The sequence below is a fragment of the Tachyglossus aculeatus genome, chromosome 2 (genome assembly GCF_015852505.1).
Source record: "Tachyglossus aculeatus isolate mTacAcu1 chromosome 2, mTacAcu1.pri, whole genome shotgun sequence".
Lineage (NCBI taxonomy): Eukaryota > Metazoa > Chordata > Mammalia > Monotremata > Tachyglossidae > Tachyglossus > Tachyglossus aculeatus.
Genome location: NC_052067.1, coordinates 33,279,556 through 33,303,167, shown reverse-complemented (window position 1 = coordinate 33,303,167; position 23,612 = coordinate 33,279,556). Strand labels below are relative to the sequence as shown.

At 46.7% G+C, this 23,612-nt stretch overlaps 1 protein-coding gene across 3 annotated transcripts in view; it reads right to left on the bottom strand.

The window, feature by feature from the left end:
* Positions 1 to 4,360: 4,360 nt before the first annotated feature.
* RFTN1 (raftlin, lipid raft linker 1) overlaps positions 4,361 to 23,612 on the bottom strand; it is a 172,620-nt gene continuing 153,368 nt past the window's right edge. For all 3 annotated transcript variants that reach the window (XM_038765466.1, XM_038765460.1, XM_038765453.1), the window contains exons 8-10: positions 18,257 to 18,360; positions 15,600 to 15,681; positions 4,361 to 6,514 (exon numbers count right to left, since the gene is read on the bottom strand). In XM_038765466.1, coding sequence (XP_038621394.1) covers positions 6,074 to 6,514; positions 15,600 to 15,681; positions 18,257 to 18,360 — 627 coding nt within the window. In that variant the 3' untranslated portion in view covers positions 4,361 to 6,073. The remainder of the gene's footprint in view (positions 6,515 to 15,599; positions 15,682 to 18,256; positions 18,361 to 23,612) is intronic.

The following is a 23,612-nucleotide window of genomic DNA, read 5'->3' as shown; positions in this document are numbered from 1 at the left end:
AAAAAAACATCATTAGCAACAGGAACTTGCGGTGAAGAAAGGCCAGTTTCCACTCAGCTTCCAGTAGAATTTTAGGTCTGAAGTTAAACTCAGGTGCCTTTTCAGCCACACAGCTTTATCGCTCTTCATTTCAGAGCTAAATCCGTGTGCCTTGAACCACAAATGTCAGCTGGCGGCAGCAACCCTTTGTACATGGACGGCATATCAATAGACTACTGGCATTCATCACTCGAAGGTTGGCCTTCTCACAGAAAAACTCCCAGCTCCTCCAGGAAGGTTTACGGGAAATCAGACCATTGCAAATGATCTGGGGCTGGGGTCGGTGGGCAGTCAAACCCACATCTCAATCTGTCTTATTTATTGAGTGCTTACTGTGGGCAGAACACTGTACTAAGCATTTGGGAAAGTACCTTACAATACAGTCGGTAGACATGTTTCCTGCCCACAGTGAGTTTTCAGTCATGTCCCAAGCACCCAAAGAATAAAATATGGGTAGGACAGGACTACAATTCTCATCTACTGAACAGCAATGATAGACTGGAGCTAGTGAAAAGCTCCCTGCTCCTGGGGTCTTTCTGGAGTCTAAATTGGTTCAATTTTGTGGAATTTTAGTGTGAGGGAGCAAGGGGAAGCAGCATGGTCTAGCGGAAAGAGTACCGCCTTGGGAGTCAGAGGACCTAGGTTCTGGTCCCGGCTCTGCCACTTGCCTGCTGGGAAAGTTATTTAACTTGGGAACCTCGGGAAAGTTACTTAATGACTCCGTGCCTCAGTTTCCACCTCTGCAAAATCCCATTTTAAATCCTACTCCCTCCTATTTGGAATGGGGGCTCCATGTGGAACAGAGACTGCGTCCAACCTGATTATTTTGTATCTACCCTAGTGCTTAGTACAGTGCATGGCACAGAATAAATGCTTAATAAGTACCATAATTATTATTATTATGGCTGGCAGGAAAGAATATCTATACATACATTTACGTTAACACATAGCACTTACCGAGTTGTTAAATTTGCACCCTGTTCCAGCTTCGCAGCATATCGGTTTTAGTTTGGAAACAGCAGCCTCCTTTATGACACCGGGCGGCGGGTGGAGAGGGCACAGAGGCCTGCAGGGAAATCATTTGGGTGGAGAAAATGTGGAAGAAAGTTTAAAGGTTGGGTGGTGGGGCAGTGGAGGGAAAGTCCGGAGGGCAGGAAGGAAGGGGAGGCTTTCCTGGTGGCCAGGCGGAGTCTCCACGGTGGGGTTGACTCAACTGTTTTACTTCTGATGAAGGACAAGTTGGCCACCTTGTTGTGGAACCGCCCTGGCTCTGTATAAATGCACTAGTGCAGCTGTAGTCCTAATCCGCAATTGGCTGAGTATACAATTCTAGATAATTTCGGTAAAAAAGAGGGTCTCTGACTCTCCCACTTATAACATTGCTCCTAAGAAGATCTGGTTCCCACTTTCATTTGACACGAGACACGACTTTGGGAACTAACTGTGCCATAAGGTCGAGGACTTTCTGTGTAGCAGTTGCCTTCTGGGTTTGAAGACCATGCTACTGTCTTTCCTGTCTGAGCATATCCCAGCGCTTAGAACAGTGCTTTGCACATAGTAAGCGCTTAATAAATGCTATCATTATTATTATGTCTCCCCACTCCTCGGAAACCTCTGACGGATGTCCATTCTTCTCTGCATTCAGGAGAAAACGCTAACCCTTGCCTTTAAGGCTGTCAGTCACCTCTTCTCATTTCTTCCCTCTGTCCCCACACCTCTCCTCACCAGGACAAGGCTTATATCCGCAGACTGAGCTCCCTGTGGGCAGGGGTCATGCCAATCAATCAAATCAATCAATCAATCATATTTATTGAGCGCTTACTGTGTGCAGAGCACTGTACTAAGCGCTTGGGAAGTACAAGTTGGCAACATATAGAGACAGTCCCTACCCAACAGTGGGCTCACAGTCTAAAAGTCCTATCAACTCTGTTGGATTGGCATAGTGGATACGGCACAGGTCTGGGGGTCAGAAGGTCATGGGTTCTAATTCCGGCTCCCCGCTTGTCTGCTGAGAGACCTTGGACAAGTCACTTCACTTCTCTGTGCCTCAGTTAACTCATCTGTAAAATGGGGATTGAGACTGTGAGCCCCACATGGGAACGTCTCACTATGCCTCAATCTCACCTATGTCGCTCCTGCCCCCAAACCCAGATCTTGCTTCTGGCCTGGAATGCCCTCGGTCCTTAAATTCGCCAGACAATTACTCTCCCCTAAGCCTTATTGAAGGCACGTCTCCTCCAAGGGGCCTTCCCAGACTAAGCCCTACTTTTCCTCATCTCCCACTCCCTTCTGTGTCACCCTGACTTGCTCCCTTTGTTCTTTCCCCCTTCTGGCCCCAAAACACTTATGTACAAATCTGTAATTGTATTTATTTATATTGATGCCGTTCTCCCCCACTTTAGGCTGTACCTAATTGTGGGCAGGGAATATCACTGTTTATTGTTGTATTGCACTTTCCCAAGCACTTAGTACAGTGCTCTGCACACAGAAAGTGCTCAATAAATTCAGCCGATTGACTAAATGACAGGGACCGGGTCCAACCCGATTTGTTTGTTTCCACCCCAGTGCTTAGTACTGTACCTGGCACGTAGTAAGTGCTTAACAAATACCACAAAGATTATTATTACTTGTCCAAGTGCATAATACAGTGCTCTGCACCCAGTAAGTACTCCATAAATACCACTGATTTGAATGCCATGTTGTTGCACTTTCTGTTTGCGAGGCCTTGGTGCTATTTTCACTCCTGTATCTTACTTGTCAATACGGCTCTCAGACCACTGTGACTACCAACAAGGACTTCTTCCTCTTTAGCAACTAGGTAATGTCCCGGCCTGCCCATGCTCTTAGCATTCTTTAAAATATACCCTTGTCAACAGAACATAGTCTTAATTTGTTTTTTTAGGCACGGTGATGGATTGCACTAAACCATTCCCACTCCCCCACCCCGCCCACCAGTACCCACCTGTGATCCCGGCCCACACTGCAAGGCGGCCATCTGAGGCTGCAGAACTGAATATTCCCAGGTGTTGTCCGCAGCAGCAGCCTTTGCTAGGCCTTGTCTTAGGTCACAGGTCAGTGTGGCAGTGCATTCTGCTGAAAAAGTCATTTGGCTCTTCGCTACTGAGGAGGGTGGTGGGCAGTGACCTGGATGTTACATGAAAGTGAAACCATTATCACCTGAAGAATAGGAGCATGACGTAGTGGAAAGAACATGGGGCTGGAAATCAGAGGACTACGGTTCTAATTTTGGCTCTACCAATTACTTTCTGTATGACCTCGGACAAGTCATTTAACTTCTCTGTGCGTCAGTTACCTCGTCTGTAAAGTGGGGATTCAATACCCAATCTCCTTTGTACTTAGACTGTGAGTCCCACGTGGAGCAGGGACTGTGTCCCTCCTAATAGATACAAATATCTACCCCAGCTCTTAGAACAGTGACATGTAGTAAGTGCTTAATAAATACTATAAATATATAAAAAAATTGGTATGGTGAAAAACTTAAAAATGCTAGCAGAGACTTGCAAAACACTGCTAGATGAATTTAGAACTTCAATCTTTGGGGAGAATGAATTTTCAAAAACTAACTAGTTATACATACTCACACTCACGCCTTCACAGACAGAATGCGTTCACAGATTCTCGCGTACACATTTCCTTATTCCCACATTCATCATCATCATCATCAGTCGTATTTATTGAGCGCATACTGTGTGCAGAGCACTGTACTAAGCGCTTGGGAAGTACAAGTTGGCAACATATAGAGACAGTCCCTACCCAAAAGTGGGCTCACAGTCTTCATCCTACCTACCCATCCACCTCTCAACTCCACCCTCTTAAACGCACTCTCTCATCCCACACCTTTCCTTAACCCTCCCACTCGCCTCAATTCACCCTCTCCCCTAGATTTCACTCCTATTCCGTAATTATGGGGGGGTGAGGGAATGAGGGGGCAAGGGGAGAGAGATGCAGGGGTCACCCTCCCACCAGCTATCTCTTGAAAGCCTCTGCTAATGCTTCTACCACCCCCGCTGTGGCGGTTCCTTACCTGTCCCCTCCTACTCCTGGCTAGCTGCCTCCTCCCGGTATTCGATGAAGTCCTTTGCTCAGATCTTCGAAATGACTGGTGGAGCGCAAATGAATCTGTTCATCGGCACAAAGCTTTCAACACGTGAAACGGGGATTCCCAGCCATTTATCAACTCACCCAAATTTCACTGAGCACAGACGAGTCCTGTTGCTCAGGGTTCCTTCAAAACAACTGTTTTTCTTGAGGTGGGCCACAGTTCACATGAAAAGAACCCACCACCACACAGGCTGTGCACCAAGAGTTTACCTTTTATTGAGTCAAAATACTGTACAGAAAACCGCAAATGTCAACAATGAAGCATAATCATCCTGTGAGGAAAATGTCCATTTTTTTTTTTACTGTCTTTTGCTTTGCAGAGCCCCAGATATTTCCTAGTGGGATCCCTCATAAGTCAAATGAAAACAATTATATGTGCAACATTTTTAAGCAGGCTGAAGCTGTCCAACAGTCTATTCAACTCTGCTCTATAAAAAATATATTACACATGTACATTTGAATAAACTTGCAAACATGAAAGGGTCTGCCCATCTGATTGTTAACATATCAACTGCAAGACGTACTCGGTAACTTCTTTAAAAAAGGCATCAGCCCCCGTCCGACTCTGGGACTTCTGGCTGGTTAGTAGTTGCAAGTGATGGTTACCTGATGGTTCTTTTGTCTTCGCTCTCTGCCTTCCTCCCCGTGATAGGTTCTACCCCGACAGACAATAGTGAGGACGCCCAAAAACGCTCAGCCTGCCGGGAACCCCACTGTTCTTACGGAAGTGCTTTTGCTCATTTTGCTTTTGCTCATATCACAATTTCCCCATGGGCCGCGTTTGCTTGACTAAAATCCTCAAGTGCTTTGCTGGTGGGCGGACAGAACCTGGAAACTGAGGACTCCTGACAGACGGACCGGGGATTGCCCCAGGCCGACTCTGGGGCCCCCGTCGCTCTCGGAATCTGCTAAACTCAAGGATGATTCCCTACTTTAGGTAATTACAGAAGAAAGAGAAGTGACAGACCATATAGCTTCGGCAGATACGACCGAATCGGCCTTCCGACAATTACCGATCGCAGATCATTAAAGCCCGAACGATACTTTTCAGATAAGACAAACACTCGACAGACTCTGCAATATATGGTGCAACAACCCTGCTGAATATACGCTGATTAAAATATTCCGTAACGAAAGCAACCAACCCAAATGGCTGCTATGAAATGATATGAAACGAAGCATGTTCACATGACCTACTGATACAAAACATCTGACCAACACAAACACCGAATGCTCCACCACACTGGGTTTTCTGCAAGAGCAGGGGATCACACAACACATTTCCACTGCCAGACTGCTGTGGCTTGGGGGAGTTCTTGGGGGGACAATCACCCCTCTTCAAAGGAAGCCCCCTGTCCCTGCTGCCATTTCTCCTGAAAAAGGAGCAGGTGCCTGTGGATGGCCTGCCTGACCTCCAGGACTGGGGAACTAAGGAAGCTGGGTGTTGTTAATGAAAGCGAAGGCTGCTGCCAGGACCATGGCAGGACCCTCTCTCCCTCTCCAGCCAGCCTGTGGCAGTGGATATTAGAAACTTGGCTTCAAACCGGGTGAGCCTGTTGGTATTACCTGGCCTCTGGAAGGTGAATCAGACCTGAAAAGGTACAATTCCACAATGCTGAGAGCAGAAACCATGGGGTTTGGAAAGCCCCCTCCTCCTGCCCCCACTAATTGAACAACCTGAACTCTTGAATGCTAACTCTGGCAGCCCAGGGCGATTCCAGAGTACAGCAAAGGCAGAATCCATGACAGTGATTGCCTGGCACTCGAAGAGTGAGTGAATGCATAACTGACAAGAGGAGATTAAGCCAAAGTGGGTAGATAACACATAATGCCAAATGAAATGGCCTCCTAAGCCGCCTCAGAGAAGATTGTTAGCAAAGCTCATCCTTAATCAGGGGAAATTGTCTTCTCCTCAGTTCTCTTCCAACACGGAGGGCTCTGGGGCAGCTTCTGGGGACCCTTGATCCCTGCTTTCCTCTCCACTGCTAACGATCACAGTACAACGTCCTTCCCGGGACACCTGGTCCCCGCTGGGGCTGCCAGCTTCGCTCTCCGGGCACGCGGGCACGTCGTCGCCAGTGATCTCCACCCCACGATGTGGCGTTTCTCCCCTCGCTTTCTGCTCCTGGAGAGCCGTGTCCATCCCCTCAGGGTTCTCAACCTTCTTAGAGAAGATCCCATCCACCTCATGGAAGCTCGGTGGCCGGTTCCCCACATAGCCAAGTTTAGAAGACTGATCTTCTAAGTTATTTTCGTTTTCTTCTGCTTGTTGTTTTTCTCTGGCACTTAATTTAGATTTGGATTTTTTCGCCTGCCGACTATGCACGTCTTCCCTGGAGAACCGCCACTGGAACTGGAAAGGAAAAGGATCTGATGTGAATAAAGATGGCCACTGCATCCCCCTCGGTGCACACACCTGACAACGTGACCCAATATCTGCTCCTGGCCAGGTGAGGGCTGCAACAAAATGTGGAATTACTGGGAACAAGACAGCATTTAGAACTGAATTTCCTTGCCTGATATCTAACCCCCAGCTTCAAACCTATTCCATAGAGTAAGTGGATCATCATCACATGCTTTTGTTGACCGACTTTCCTATTCCGTTCGGATGGGGGATTGCAGGATCTCCCCTGACAGGGCAGCATGCAGAGAGAAACGAGCAACGAGTGGGACTGTTTCTTCTTCAGTGCTCAGTAGGCCCCATTTTCTTTTTAGAGGATATTTCAGGGTTGAGGTAATAACCCACAGAGTCTTGGCAGGCATATCTCAGCCTGCTGAAAGCAAGAAAATAGAACCTTTCTCATAGCAGGCAAAGCCCAGAGACCCCAGGAATAAATGTGGTAATCCAGCGCTGCCCCCCTCCTCTCTGCTGCTTCTGCTGACCCCACAAATCCAGACTGGCTGGAAAAAAGAGGAGTCTACGTACATACTCGGGGAGGACTAGAAACAATAGAGTCAAAAGCATGAAGAGGAAAAAAAATCCCAATATTTGACCTCCTCCAGGTCTGAGAGTGAACTGTCAAAGCAGGGAGGCTTGTTTCTGGAGTCAGAGGTGCTTGCCCAGGGCAACATCTGTTTGAACTTGAGTTCAAAACATTTCACCATTTTTAATATGAACGAAAGTACGCCATTCAACTGTTTGACATGGGGATTGCGGGGTATCACGACATGGCCTATTCACACGGGCAATATAGATTCATTCATTCAATCGTATTTATTGAGTGCTTACTGTGTGCAAAGCACTGTACTAAGCGCTTGGGAAGTACAAGTTGGCAACATATAGAGACGGTCCCTACCCAACAATGGGCTCACAGCCTAGATGGCGTCCAACATAAAGAATCAATGCAGGGAAAAAAAGCCTGACGATCAAAGACCCGACGGCTCCGGCACAGTCTGTGTGGTTTGGCTAAGTCACCCTTTGTAAAGATGGTTTGGGGTCTGAAAGTCCTTTTTCCCTAAAGCTTCCCATTAAGACTGCCAAAAATCCACAAGAAAAAGAGTGAAAGGCAAGGCTCTCCCCAAAGAGATGCTTCAGAGAGACCCCGAGGATGCTGGAGGGAAATGCCTTGGGACTTGGTGACCAAATTCTGCCCAATGCCAAAGTAATACACAAAAGCCTCCGTATCCCATTCTTCCTCCCAAATCAGTAGTATTCACTGAGCTCCTACTGTGTGCCAAGCTCTGGACTATGCTCAGTAATAATAAAATAATGATGGCATTTGTTAAGCGCTTACTATGTGCAAAGCCCTGCCTTCAGGGTCTGACCATCTAGTAGAGAATGCAGGCCACTGGGCTTTGAGTTGGCCACGGTTCCTCACTGTAGAAATTAAGCCCAGTTAATTAAGCCCAGTGACTCTGCGGGTCACTAAGTCACCTTAACTTGTCTGCCTGTGGACACATTCATTAAGCCCGGGGCACGATCCTCACTGGGCTTTCCCAACCAGCTCTTGGCATGAACGAAAGAAAAGCCAGCAAAGCCTTGGTGGGCCCTGGAAGGAAAGAAAACCAAGCGATGCACAAGCACAGACAGCTGGAGAAGTACTCATGGCTACACTCTCTCTTCTCAAGAGTGGTCTGTCAGGAAAAACAGTTCACACAACCAGGGTTTCCTTCCCGTTTGGCAGGCCAAAAGGTAGAGCATCAGTAGCCATGGTGTACACAAAGCGGTTTTAAGTTTCCACCACTGCTATTTCCTTTGACTTCATCCACACCCTATTGGCTTCCCCCAGTGTTTATTTAAAAGAAGAAAGCTCAAATATGCTGTGATTAAAGGGATATAGAGGCAATTCTTGGTTCCTGTGTCTAACTGCGTGCTGTTTAATGTAGTGAGACTTACCACCGACTAAAGAACTGGGCCTTCTCTGCATCAGACACTCCTGACCACAGCTTTAAGGCACTCAATCAGCTCTCCCCCCTCCTACTACACCTCACTCCTCTCCCAATCAGCCCACACACTTTCCTCCTCTAACATCAGTGTATTCAGTATACTTCAATCTCATCTCTTTCTCACTACCTAGCACATGCCCACATCCTCTCTCTGACCTTGAACTCCCTCCCACTTCATATCCCCACTTTCAAAGCCCTACCAAAGCAGCTTATTATGGGCAGAGAACATGTCTGCTAATTCTGTTGTATCGTGCTCTCCCAAGCACTTAGTACAGTGCTCTGCACACAGTAAGTGCTCAATAAATACGACTGATTGATAGAAAACAACATGGCCTAGTGGAAAGAGCATGGGCCTGGGAAGCAGAGGACTTGAGGTCTAATCCCAGCTCTTGGGCAAGTCACAATTTCTCTGTGCCTTAATAATAATAATAACATTGGTATTTGTTAAGCGCTTACTATGTGCCAAGCACTGTTCTAAGCGCTGGGGTAGATACAAGGTAATCAGGTTGTCCCACGTGGGGCTCACAGTCTTCATCCCCATTTTACAGATGAGGTACCTGAGGCTCAGAGAAGTTAAGTGACTTGCCCAAGGTCACACAGCAGACGAATGTGGAGCCTGGATTAGAACCCATGACCTCTGACTCCCAAGCCCGGGCTCTTTCCACTGAGCCATGCAGCATTAGTTATCTCATCCTTAGTTACTTCATCTGTAAAATGGGGATTAAAACTGTGATCCTTATGTGGGACATGGACTGGTTCCAACCTGATTAGCTTGTATCTACCCTTCGTCTTAGTACGCTGCCCAGCACATAGTAAGCACTTAACAAATACCATTGGGGGGGGAAAAAAACAACAAAAAAACTTGATCCTTCAAGAACCCTCTCCTGATTAACTTCTTATCCCCCTACCTTATTCTCCCTCCCTTCTGCATCCCCCAACACCCCTCAACACTCCTGTACATAACCTGCTGCTTCCCTTATCTGTAATTTGTTTTAATCTCTTTTTCCCCTACTAGTTTGGACTGGACCCTCCCAGACGAAACCCCATTTTTCCTCCTCTCCCATTCCCTTCTGCATCGCCCTCTCCCCCTTTGCTCTTCCCGCCCCCCTCTCCCCGCAGCATTTATCTATATATCCGTCATTTTATTTAGTTATATTGGTGTCTGTTTACTTGTATTGCTATCAGTCTCCCCCCCTTCTAATAATAATGATGGCATTTGTTAAGCACTTACTATGTGCCAAGCACTGTTCTAAGCGTGGGAGGAGATACAAGGTAATCAGGTTGTCCCACATGGGGCTCACCCTCTTAATCTCCATTTTACAGATGGGGTAACTGAGGCACAGACAAGTTACTCTATTTATTTTACTTGTACATATCTATTCTATTTATTTTATTTTGTTATGTTTTGTTTTGTTCTCTGTCTCCCCCTTCTAGACTGTGAGCCCGCTGTAGGGTAGGGACCGTCTCTATATGTTGCCAACTTGTACTTCCCAAGCGCTTAGTACAGTGCTCTGCACACAGTAAGCGCTTAATAAATACGATTGATTGATTGATTGATTGATAGTTTGAAAGCACCTTGAGGGCAGGTATCCTGTCTCCCAACTCTATGTACTGTACTTTCCCAAGCATTTAGTACTATGCTGTACACATAGTAAGCACTCAATAAATACTGTTGATTGACTGGTACAGTCTTTTATGAAATTGTTACACATTTGGGTCGTCTCACCCTCTTTCACTGTCATTTTGTTCTTGCACTCAGGTCAGAGGACAAAACAAAAACAATGAGAAAGAAATGTGGTATTAAATGAAACTGCCGGCCTTTCTGGGGTTTTGAGAAAGAGAGAGTGTATCTTGATGCTCCCTCAACAATTTTTAGGAGTTTGTCATATAGGCTTTTTGGGCACATATCCTATATGTTTAAGGAGGGTGGATTAAAAAAAAAACACAAACAGAAGGTCTGAGTGAAGGAAAAAATGAATTAAATACAGATAGATTGTGAATGTTATGTTTCATATCTAGCTAAAATATAAAAAAATAGTTTTTCAGTATCCACTGCAATTTCCACTGAATTTTCTTTTTAGGGACTTCTTGAATATTTTTTTTTCTTTGATCCCCAAGCAGTAGCTGCAATAATTTTTCCACAGAATTCTGAGTCAGAGGCTTTGTAAGGAAGCAACATTATTGTTCTATTACAGCTCAATCTGCAGGGTAGGGACTCGCATCTTTCCACAGAAGCCTGCTCTTAGCAGGTACAGGCCTTGCCTCTTTTTTCTCTACTTCCTAAGGATCAATTTAACCACAAGTTACCCTCTTCTCTTACTGCCTCGACAATAGCCTCAAATAGAGCGGGCAACAGGGAAACAGGTAAAGCTGTGTGGGCTTAAAACAAATCAGGGAGCAGCAAACGCTATCTTTTTGTATGGTTGTGTAATTATGATACATTTCTGAAAGTTGGAAAGCAACAATCCCAGTGGGTGTATTTATCTATGGTATTGTACTGTTGACACAATAAGCAAGGATGGCATTAAGAGTGAGCACAATCACTACACACAAATAACACTAGAGCCTGGGTAAGATTCCAAACATCCCCGGCAGAAGTGGGTGTAATTAAGGTTTTCCTAACTACTGTTTACTCCTTTTCAAACAACACCATGTCCAAATACTTCAAGGCAATATGAAAGCACAATTCTCTGCTAACATCTAGAAAAAGGATCTGGCTTTGGGCTAGAATATATGGAAACACTCTCTCCCGATGCTTATGTTGTAGGAGAGAAGATAAACAAACAACAACCTGAAAGTGGGAAAACAGATTCACTTTCAATATCTCAAAAACGGCTCAAGTTCAACTTCTTGGAAGAAATAAGCCTGAAGAAGGGATGAAAAGGTGAGGGAGTGTAACCTAGTAGAGAACTACCTGACTTCAACCCCGGGGCAGCAGAGTTGGCTACTCAGAGTCCTCAGTTTTGAGTTAGGAAGCCCAGATTTTCTCTTTTTAGGTCCCCCACAGTTATACGAAGCACTGCCCCAACTTTAGTAGTAAGGCCAGTGCTCTGCCATCTGACTGAATGCGTATTCAACACACGGCAATTGACTGTGTTTCCTCAGGCCAAGGAAATCACATAGTGCAGCCAATTTTCAATTATCTGTGGTCCCACGGGACAGGACTTGGGTGACATGGATAAATGAAAGCCAAAGATAATCTTCAACCTTCATTTTAGCCAACCGCTGTCCCTGCCCAACTTTTATTTTGGTCAAAGATGTTGACAGGGAACAGAATGAACCTGAAATCTGTCCATTGCCTCTCCTTGTTGCTGCCTACTCACCAGAGGGGAGAATGAACTGTAAAAACGGTTAAGTTGGGCAGCAGGAGGAAGGAGGAGAATGAGAAGAAAATGCACAGGCTGTAGTCATCTGAATAACAGGATGGGCTGTACTTTAAATAAATCACTGCACCCCTGCTGAGGGTCAACCAGTTATGAATACCTGAGGACTGGGGATACAAAGCCCTGGTCATGGAAGACAGAAGAAGCCTTGGAGACTGGAAAAAGGCCAGTGTAGTGTCCATCTGTAACTGAGGGAAAGGATGAACCTGGTAATTACAGACTGGTCAACTTTTCATTGACGACAGAGGGGACAGGAGATGCCAGAGAGCGAGAGGTTAAAATAGCAGTGCGAGGGGGAGGAAAGTGGGAGCCAGTGATTTCTGGAGGTGAAAGGGGATAGGATCAGATTCCTGGGTAGAGAGGGTAGACCTCTAGAGCAGGTGGGAGACCTCCTCTTCAGGAACAGCGGGGAAGCAGGAGAAAGACACAGAGCATTCAGGGGGTCATGAAGTGACTTCAGAATTTCCACACTGTTTAGCTGGAGAAAAGCAGCATCTCATTTAGCTTCTAACAGTATTCTCGGGGTTTTTAGGGAAAAATGACTAGTTTTTCTCCAAGTCCACAGTGGACTGAACAAAAGGAAATGGGTTTAAACTGCAGCAGGAAAGAGGGAATAAGGAAGGACATCCAGAAAGGTGATGGATTCTCCATCTCTGGAGATCTTTAAAAGAAAAGATAGATACCATCCTGACAGGTGGAATCGTACACCTTATTGGGAGCGGGGGGCTGGCCCAGATGACCTCTCCAGGCCCAATGGGGGAGTCCAACCTTTAAAATTTGCTTAACCCGATGAGGTCCAACCTGCATTTTCAGCCTTCTAGGCCAGTGGGCGAGACCCACCACTTCAGTTAGGTCTTTGTGTCACTAGTTGGAGTAAACTGCAAAGGCACCTTCAGGTTATAGACAGTAAAACACTTTGGGTTTGAGGTTCTGGATGTAAAGGCTAGAGGCTTACTGACAGGCATATTTTTTAAAAAATCAATAATGATTAAATCTGAATGATGCACCCCTCAGCTAAGCCTGGAAAAGAGCCATTAATCTAATAACCAGCAGAATAACCCAAGCAGTATTCGGCTGTGTAAAAATAGCCAGAGGGAAATGGCCTCCTCTCTTGAGTCCTGACCCTGGCCCCTGCTTGTAGGCCTGCTGATATCTCTGCTCTCTATTTCCTTTTCTTATCTCTTTTCCTTCACTGTGGATAAAACCCCTCCCTCCCTCCCCATCCTGGTGTCCTTCCAACACTGACCTCGCCTTCCTCCTTGAACACTCCTCCTCCAACACCCATTTCTCCCAGGGAGACTTGTCAATGATTCCTTCCAAAAAAGGAGAAAACAGCTTCTGATACTGACAGCTTTAAACTTGTGGATGCAAAAGGATTTTCTGTTTCTTAAATATCAGTGTATTTATCTGCTCAACTTGGAAACTCCTGGCAAGAGACAAACTAGGATATTTTAAACAGCAGCAGGAGTATTTATCTGCTCAACTTGGAAACTCCTGGCAAGAGACAAACTAGGATATTTTAAACAGTAGCAAGAGTAGTCAGATCAACAAACAATTCCCAGGTTTACCAGACTCGGGATCTCTGGACAGCAAACAAGAGCCTTCTGGCAAGCACCCTGGATGTGACCCTGGGGGACGTCTACTGGAATCCTAACCAGAGGACTTGCATTGTTTTCATTGGCGCAATAGGGCCTTTACTCTTAAAGTGCTGGCACATGACGTATGTCCAGAAGTCAAGAAGGGTTAATGGACTGAATTCACAAGTTTTTAAAAAGGTCCAAAAGTCTGTCTCCTCCTGAGAGTCACTTGGGCGGTGTAAAGCTTCTCTGGTGTTGCGAAGATCACCTAATCCCTTCATGGGAGTTTGTTTTCACTTTTCTTCCCCTTAAAAAAACACCCCACCCTCTTGAAAGGTTTTAAAATCTCACCTCTCCGAAAATCTCTGGCAAAGAACTCTGTCCACTTCGGCTCTTTGCTGGGAAAAAAAATCCCGAGTTTTCGATGGGCTGTTCTGGTGTTTCGTCTCATATATCCACACTTCTAACCACTTACACATTCACCACCCTGTTCTACCCTCATCCAGCGGGGCCCTGCTGCCTCTCTCCCCACCCATCGGGTCTAGGAGCAGCAAGCCTGGGAGTTTCCCTGTGAGGTCAGTAGGTTCGGTGGTCACCTGCAGCAAACAACACAGTGAAGGCCAAGTTCCCGTTCCCGAGAAAGCCTAACAGATGCAAAAGTTTACCTTTCTTTCAAGGCCACTGCTACCTCATCTGTAAAATGAGGATCAAGACTGGGAGCCTCATGTGGGACAAGCTGATTACCTTGTATCTACCCCAGCGCTTAGAACAGTGTTTGGCCCATAGTAAGTGCTTAACAAATACTATCATTATTACTATCGTTATTATTTCCTTTGAAGCCCTGGGCATATGGGCCAGGGCTAATACGCATGGCTGACTAATGGTAACTCTTCCTATTAAAACAGGAAGTTTCTTTAGGTTTAAACCACCTAAATCCAATTCCTCCTTGACAGATGGCCATTCTTTGAGGTAGGCTCCTTGTAACAGTGACTTTTCAGTCTATCATCGCTGTCCTCTGCCCCATTAACTTGCCATTCCTGCCTCAGCCATCTTTCCATGCGCTGAAACCTGCAAGGCTTTGGGGACAGTTGAAATGATACGAGCCTTCCCTAATAGCCACCCCTTGGTTTGCTATGTTGCCCACACTGTGAAGAACACTTCAGCCTGTTCATTTCCTTCCTCCCTCCCTCCCCGTGACTCTGAATCCGGAGGATGTGAATCCCTGTGCGGGGAGGGGGAGACAACTGACAGGATACTCAGAACCAGTACAGCAAAGGCTTTGGCTTTGGTATGGCAGGGCTGGCTCTGGGAGTTTCTCCGGAGCCGCGAAGAACTGGTTGAGGCCCTTTTACTCAGGGGGGTCTGGGGGTTGGGGATTAGCGTTGCTGAAGAAGAGGAAATGGGCAGCAAAAAGGATACAGGTAAGACAAGGAAAAACTCCCAAAGAGCTGAGAGACACTGGTAAACGGTGGCACCTTAAAGCAACAGTATTTCCTGTTTAGAGTTCTGCCTTGAGGCAGGAGGGTACATTAAATGACCTTCAGACATTCCTTTCAAGTCAGAAGTCTGACCACTGATCCCGCAGTCCCTCCCACCCTGAGGAGCTGCCCAGCAACCCTGAATGACCGGACTCGTAAGCTGCTCCCAGACAAGCAGAAGGGGCCCCTCTGGGCAGAAAATTCTGCCAGGTTTTCTGGACCCAGGGAGGTTGGGGCCTGGGATGGGCAGCTGGCAGGTCTCACGAGAATAAACACAACTGGCCACATAGGATGTCGGCCTGGCTTCAAGATATCACCTCCCTTCAGCTGACTTCAGCTGGATGCCTCCCTTTATTTATAGTAGAGTAGGATATGTGTACACTTGTGCTGCCTCCAGAGGAATCTCTCACCTCCAGACTCTTTGAACCGGCCAAAGAGGTCATGAGGTACCCATCTTCTCTTCCTCTTCAACACCGCCAGCCACACCTCCCCAGCACAGCCAGCGTTCTCAATGGCCCACCAAGTCCGCAGGGCTGGGCAGGCCTTGGAAAAATCCACCGCAAAGATTCCAGGGTTGCCAAGGAAAAGTCAGGGAGGAAATCAAGCTCACTTACCTTGGATTCTTTCTTTTTGGCTTTCTGAGGTAGAGATGGTCTCTGAAGAAAGACAATCTGCTTCGTGGCCAAATTTCCCTCCCTGAAAAACACCATCCTGGAATGAGCTTTGTCCACACCAGAGGATAAGCAAAGTCCTCTTGGGGCTGGACAGTCAGATACTTCAGGGAGACAACACACACCACAGATTCTCTGAAAATACTCAAATGAAAGAAACCAAGTGAAAAGTCTTAACCTGAAAACCGTTAATCTTGACTTGAAAAAAACTGCTTGGGGGCCGGAGCTTCATAGCGTACTCTCCCAACATCCAATGCACGAAACAAAGAACTTGAAATGCCATGAAAATCTCTCAGCCCACCAAGGAGCCAAGGGAGGAGGTTCTCTGAGCCTATTTTGCACCCCAGGTCCAAACTCTAAAAGGTCTTTGAATATGGAGTATTCCACAGACTGCGTGCCTAGTCAGCTATGAGGGAGTTTGGAGGCAAATCTCAGGTACGAGGGAGGATGTACCATTGCTAACGAAGGCGTGAGGCAAGACAGATCCTGCAGGAGCGCTGATTAATGCACACAGTTTGGGAGTTCAGTGAGCGGCAGTGGCAGGAGCGGAACCGAATTCCTCTAGCGCTCCCCAGGTACAAGCATTCATCAGTTCCACCCTATGGTCCAGTGGCTCAGATGCTCATTAGAAAGCAGGCAGGTTGGTCAGAGCACTAGAGATGCTATTTTCCCCAAGTGTTAAGAGTTTTCCTTCATGCAAATCACATCTCACTGCACTGCCTTTATGCTGTTGTAAACATTTTAAAAGAGAATTGTTTTTCTGTCTCTTCTGATGGCTTTTTCAATAGCTTCCCCTGCAAACCTCCTCTGACAAAGCACTTGGGTAGCATATTGTCTCTCAAAATCTTACGGGGAAAATGAAGGCTAATTGGTTTGGATGTGAGCGGTGGACCCTGGCTGAAGGACTGTGAATGGAAGGGAATGACAAACGCGTAGGGAGGCGTCCAGGGGTGTGGGAGGGGGTGTGGGGGTGGGGGCGGGCGGGTGCCTCCGGGAATCACAATTGTTCATGTCTTATTTAGCATCTGTGTGACTGCCTGGAGAAGGGAGGCTCCCTGCTGGGCAGGGTTGGGGGAGAGGACACGCAGAGCCACTGAGCCCATGCTGCCCAGCAAAAGATGCTGAAAGACTCAGGGCACCCGAAATGGGGGCAGGAGGTTCCAGGCCCATCTGAGTCCTGTGCGGCAAACTAATAAAAGACTCAGACTCTGGGGAGAGGGGAAAAAAGGGTTATGTTTCCTCTGAGAACTGCCTAGTGGGGCCTGAGAGGATGAGGTGCAATGCCACGCTTCAGACAGAACTGGGGGGCTTGTCCTCCAGTTCATTCTTTCATCGATTCAATAGAATTGATGGAGCGCCTGCTGTGTGCGAAGCACTCTAATAAGCATTGGGAAAACAATACAAGGATGAGAACTGGACAGAGTCTCAGTTGACAATGGAAAAGTAGAGAAAGACGGAACATAAAAAGCCGAGGGCAGCAACCAATAGCAATCAATCAATCGTATTTATTGAGTGCTTACTGTGTGCAGAGCACTGTACTAAGCGCTTGGGAAGTACAAGTTGGCAACATATAGAGACAGTCCCTACCCAACAGTCTAAAAAGGGGGAGTTGTGTGGGAGTTGGGGAACCTGAGGCTCCAGAGGCTGTTTCAGGCTCCTTCCCACTCAGGCAGGACTGCGCAGAGAGTCCAACTGTCACAACAGCTCAGCCACAGCAGCCCTGGCCCTCGCCAGACCCTAACCAGTTCAAAATTGAAAGCAGCCTTGGACCACAGGGGCTTGTACAAATTCAAATTTGGGGACTAGCAGTTAGCCTCAAGGAGCGAGGGAGTGAGGAGGTTTAAATTCCCAGGCAGAACACAGCTTAGGAGCAGGAGTCCGGACCCTATAACCCCTTGTATAACCACTTTTAGACTGTGAGCCCACTGTTGGGTAGGGACTGTCTCTATATGTTGCCAACTTGTACTTCCCAAGCACTTAGTACAGTGCTCTGCACACAGTAAGCGCTCAATAAATACTATTGATTGATTGATTGATTGTTTGGTCGGGTGTTCCTGGTAGTCAACAGTGGCAAGTCGGGCAGGAGACAGTCAAGGTGGGGGTAACTGGGATTTTTCAACAGCCTGCAGGTCCTGCCTCATCTCCCTAGTGATTAATTGATCTCACACCACCAGGGACAATTCCCATCCCCTCGGTGCCCGAACTGATAACCTTCTGATGGGCTGTGTAGCTCCCTGATGATACATACTAATGCCCAGAGGTGCCGACTTTTCATTATGAGCACAGGGGTGAGAAAAGAGCAAGGATTTTCAGGTAGAGCAGGATTGGGAGGGTGCAGGCTTAGTACAGTGCTCTGCACACAGTAAGTGCTCAATAAATACGATTGAATGAATGAATGAATGCAGGTTACAAAGAGCTCACAGGACGGAGGGATTTTTCTGGCATTTTCAGTGCTGACAGGAAACCCTCAGGGCTTGTCTGAGACTCAGAATGAGCACAACTGGGACTCCAGCTCAACAGCTGTGGGGGCAATTGCCTTGCAGAGTGAGCCCTGATGTTCATTACCCCGTTTGGACAGACAAACCACACATGCCCAGTACCTGTTGGTCATTACAATCGGAGTAGGGAGCACGCAGGTGAGTTTCCAGCCATATGCAGCGAGAGAATTCAGCAGTGGAATATAATCTGTCTGCACTTCAACCCCCTGGAGAGGAAAAATCAGCAGTTAGGATTATTGCAGGAAGATCAACATTTGACTTTAAACTATATTAGGAACTGTTCACTTTTGCCAGTGAAGCAAAGTTGGAAGGAGGAAACCCTAACAATATGGAATCACTAATCATTATGGCATTTATTAAGACCCTACTAGGTGCTAAGCACTCGGGTAACTATAAGATTATTGGATCAGACACAGGCCCTGACCCTCACAGAGCTCGCTCTCTTGATTTTACAGTTGAGGAAACCAATGCCCAGAGGGGTTAAGTGATTTACCTACAGTCACCCAGCAGGCCAGTGGCAGATCTGGGATTAGAACGCAGGTCTCTCACCAGACCAGGACTCCTGGTCTCTAGCTTTTTCCACTATGTCAAGCTGCCTCCCCTGGCTCTAGCCCTGCGTGGTTCTTTTTGATGTATGAAGCCCAATTAAACCACATAAATAGTGAAATGGCAACATGAGATTTCTTTCTGTGCCTCCACAAACTACCTTGCCAAGGATTAATCCATTCATTTTACTTTATTCTTGTCTGGACAAATAGCCTCCTGCGAGCTTCCATGAAAAAGTCCAATTACCTTGCCTCACACGAAAAGGTATTCAAACATTACAACAACATACCCTGCATGGCTTGATTTCAGGGCATTTCAGGAAGAGCTAAATGACATTAGGTTTGTAATGAGCTCCAATTATTTGCATCCAGGGGCAGCACATGCACGTGTGTGTTCTCTCTTTCTTCTTCTCCCACTCCCTCCCCCCAGCCCTGCCACACACACATTGCAAAAAAACAAAAAAACCCTCCCACCCCTGGAGAGTAAGTTCACTTGTATTCTTTTCATCCACAAGGAGGTGAAAAGAAGTTGCCTGTGTTTTACTTTGAATTAGGAAGTCTAGGGGCTAGACTGGAGAATTTTACCTCTTAGGGTAAAAGCCTGGCCTCATGAGTTGGGCCGTTTTAGGATGCTGCTTCATTCAGTCCCACAAAAAGAGATCCTACCTTGAGCAGGCCCAATTTACTCCTGCTCTGAGATTTCTGACCAAACAGGCATGTTTTCACTCCCTTCAAGTTCCAAAGGAGCAGCACACCCTACTTTGAGCCAGTTAACTCTGAGCTTGGCCTTATATCTGGCCCTGACGTTTTCAGGACAACCTGCCTTTCCTCGGCACGAGCGTTCCCAAAAACCAGGACCGAAGCTTCACCTGGGGATGGGATCTTGTTGGGGGTTCGAGAAGTCCCGAATTCAAATGCTGGCAGCATTTAGTGATTCCACTGGACTCCTCCACTTTCTCTGGGGTACTTAACAAACTCCTCCATCTCGGAAGGTTTAGGAGAAGCAGCATGGCTTAGTGGATAGAGCACAGACCCGTTGAGTCAGAAGGACCTAGGTTCTAATCCCGACTCTGCCAGTGCAAGTCACTTAACTTCTCTAAGCCTCAGTTCCCTCATTTGTAAAATGGAGATTAAGACTGTGAGCCCCATGTGGGACGGGACTCTATCCAACCTGATTACCTTGTTATCTACCCCAGTTCTTAGAACAGTGTCTGGCACATAGTAAGTGCTTAACAAATACCTTTTTTTTTTTTTAAAAAAAGATACTATTATTCCAGCTCTGCCAGCACTTCTGAGCTTGGATAGGCAGACGATTTTTCCAGTTTGAATATCCAGCAGCCCCCATAATCAGCATCCATCACAGACCTGACCTTCCGCTTCACTTCTGGGGTTGGAAAAAAAAAAAAAGCTCCCCAGTGTACAGTGAGAAATTCAGCAGCTGCTATTTACAATCACTAGCACTAGTCAATGGACGGCACACAGGCACAAGAAGTCCAGTTCTGACTCATCCACTGAAAGCTTGAGTCCCCTCAGAAACCCACAGCAGGAAACCAAGCAGCCAGCGGGTTAGCGTCCGAACAAACCCTCACCAGGGAATTGCATCCCACGCATTAGGCACCGCTTCCACGTCCAGAGCCTGGCGGTCCCCACCCCAACCTTGCCCTGGCTCTCTCACAAGGGCTGAGCTGCCATTTTACCCCCTCTCCCCAACCCCCAATTCCATTTTTTAACAATCTTCCCCTGTGTCTCGAGGTTATGATCCTCTGGGTCTGCCAAGGATAACCTTCCCACTTTATCAAGAAATGTGACAAACGTGCCTTGATCAGATAGTCGCTATGGCAACAAGGACAAGCATTTTAGAGTCACACAAAGCCCACTGAGCGAGGGAGCCATTTTAGTGGCGGAGGGCTGCCTAGACACCGCTGCCAGTTTTCTCAGCAGGCACTCGGGCTGGCAAGACAATAAAACCTCCCCACTCTCCCCCTCGCTTCCAACTTCTGGATCCTAACCCCTGCGTTCAGGCGTGCTTCGATGTCACTGGCCTCCAACGAGCTGGCATCTCTGCTACCTTCAAGAAAACACTGCAAGTTTTTCCAAACCAGTGCCCTGAGCCGGGATGGTGGCGAGGGGCCCGGAACTGCGGCAGGAAAGCCTGACCCAGGCAAACTGAGACAGCGACATATCCTATAATTAATGTTGTACATTACAAACGCTCTATAGCTCCACTGGCAAATGAAAAAGCCAAACAAAAATGGGGTGATCTAGGCTGGCGCTAGAGGGGAAGGCTTTCTTCTTATCGTATATTAAATGGGCTTTTATCTGAATAGCTAGCTATTAAAGGACTATTTCATGTATTTGAAAATCAGAAGCAGGAGACTATTCCCAATGAAGCACTACAAAAGATGAATCCCACAGCAGTCTGAAGAGTCGGTCGTTAAGCCTTTTCCCAAAGAGAGCTGGCAGGACGTGCATCCTGTTGGAACTGTTTTTCTTTGATCTCCTTGCTGTGACACAGCAGAAGAAGAGTGCCCACATAACACTAAAAAACAGATCTGCTTATCACACTGGTAGATGCTTTTTTCTGAGTTGAAGCAACATTTTTAATTAACTTTCCACTCTCCCATGGTTGATAAGTAATCTCTGATCACACCTTGAGTGTCAAAAACAAATGAAGTTCGTGGAGCTCTGTGATTTGTCAGCTTACAGTGTTATAAAAAGAATCCACTTTTACTTAGGGTTTTCTTTGTTGCTCCCCATAATTTCTGTAGTGCCTCAAGTCAAATTCAGAAATAGAAATCCCTTAGATGCAACCTCCTTTCTTTAAAAAATGAGGCAATGAGACCAGCTAACAAAGCAAAATACATTTCTCTTGATTTGTTTTCACACAATTATACTCTATACCAGATAATCAATCAATCAATCAATCAATCAATCGTATTTATTGAGCGCTTACTATGTGCAGAGCACTGTACTAAGCGCTTGGAAAGTACAAATTGGCATCACATAGAGACAGTCCCTACCCGATAGTGGGCTCACAGTCTAAAAGGGGGAGACAGAGAACAGAACCAAACATACCAACAAAATAAAATAAGTAGGATAGAAATGTACAAGTAAAATAAATAAATAAATAAATAAACAGAGTAATAAATATGTACAACCATATATACATATATACAGGTGCTGTGGGGAGGGGAAGGCGGTAAGGCGGGGGGATGGAGAGGGGGATGAGGGGGAGAGGAAAGAAGGGGCTCAATCTGGGAAGGCCTCCTGGAGGAGGTGAGCTCTCAGCAGGGCCTTGAAGGGAGGAAGAGAGCTAGCTTGGCGGATGGGCAGAGGGAGGGCATTCCAGGCCCGGGGGATGACGTGGGATAATGATTACTGAAGTAACATTCCCCAACCTTTTAACACTGGGGAGGGGAGATCAAATAAATCAAGATGTTTCATTCATCACACTGAATTGGGTAATACTTTTTAATTATGAATTATACAAGTTTAGTCACTCACTTTGTCTTTCTTTTTTTTTCTTCCTGTGATCATCACAAACTGCATTCATTGAGGCTACTGTTTGCACAGCACAGTTCTAGGCACCAGGGGAACACACAATAGAAGTAAAAGATGTGTTTCCTGACCTGGTGATTACAATCAAAGGGATCAGGGGGAGACTAGCTCCTTATATTATTCTCACTAAAGCATCTTCCCATTTCTCAATCTGCAAGTAACTAGGGAAAATTCTATTTAAAAGGAAATATTTTATACTTTGTGTGTGACTGTCAATAAGGTAAAAAAAAAAAAACCCTCTTGTTACTTGTGTCTGAGAAACTAAACTGCGTTTCAGCCATTTCTACAATGGGATTTCCTTTGTTTCAGGTCTGTGTTCTGACCCTGGGTGATCTGACCCTAAGGTTGTCCCCAGAAAATCCCAGCTTCTATATGGAGGCTCACTATCCTGTGGAGCTTGGTGTATCTCAGGGGCAGTCATGGTCCCTAAAAGAAGGAGAGGGATCAGGGCTGAAAGCAGCGTTCTGGGGACAAAATGATAATGGTGATGATTGTGGCATTTGTCAAGCACCGCATTAAGCGCTTGGGTAGATACAAGATAATCAGGTTGGACACAGCCTAGGTAGGAGGGAAAACAGGTGCTGAATCCCCATTTTACAGATGAGGAGACAGACGCAGTGAAGTTAAGTGACTCGTTCAAGGTCACACAGCAGATGAGTGGCAGAACTGGGATTAGAACCTAGGTCCTCATACTTCCAGGCCCAGGCTCTGGCCCTACTGCGGTGGACCAAGGCGGGTGCCAGCACTGACCAGAGTGGGTCCCCTGTCCCTGCCATGACCATCCGCTCTTTTGGATGGCAGAAGAACTGGGAGGTAATGGTGGGGAATGCTGAAGTCCTTCCAGGACTTGGAAGGAAGCCAGAAGCAGTGAGGAATACTATCTCTGATGCTATGTGCTAGGCACCGGGGTAGATACAAGATGATCAGACTGGATACGTGGCCTCTCCCACCCTCTCACACCAATGACTCGGGCACTCTCGACACTCCGCCCCTGAGGTTTCTGGTGTTCCCATCACCCATGGGGCTGGCCCAAGCAGGAGGAAATACTGGGAGTTGCCCAGGCCAGTGGCCCAGCTCTCTGGAACCTTGTTTCACTTCTCCCACAGCTGGGGTACACAGTGGGTTGGGAGAAAGGAGGAAGGAGGGGGGATCACAGTTCCCCCTCCCCCAGTTTATGTCATAACGTGAAACTACCATATTTCAAAATGTAAAAAGGCTGCATTAGGGAAAGTCATTCTTGTACACTGAGTGCAAAAAAACTGAACCACCCACTAATACTGTTTTCAGCCCTCTCCCCTTCCCCTGCAAAAGATTCACCAGCGATAAACGAAATTCTTATTCCTCGTGACTCAGGA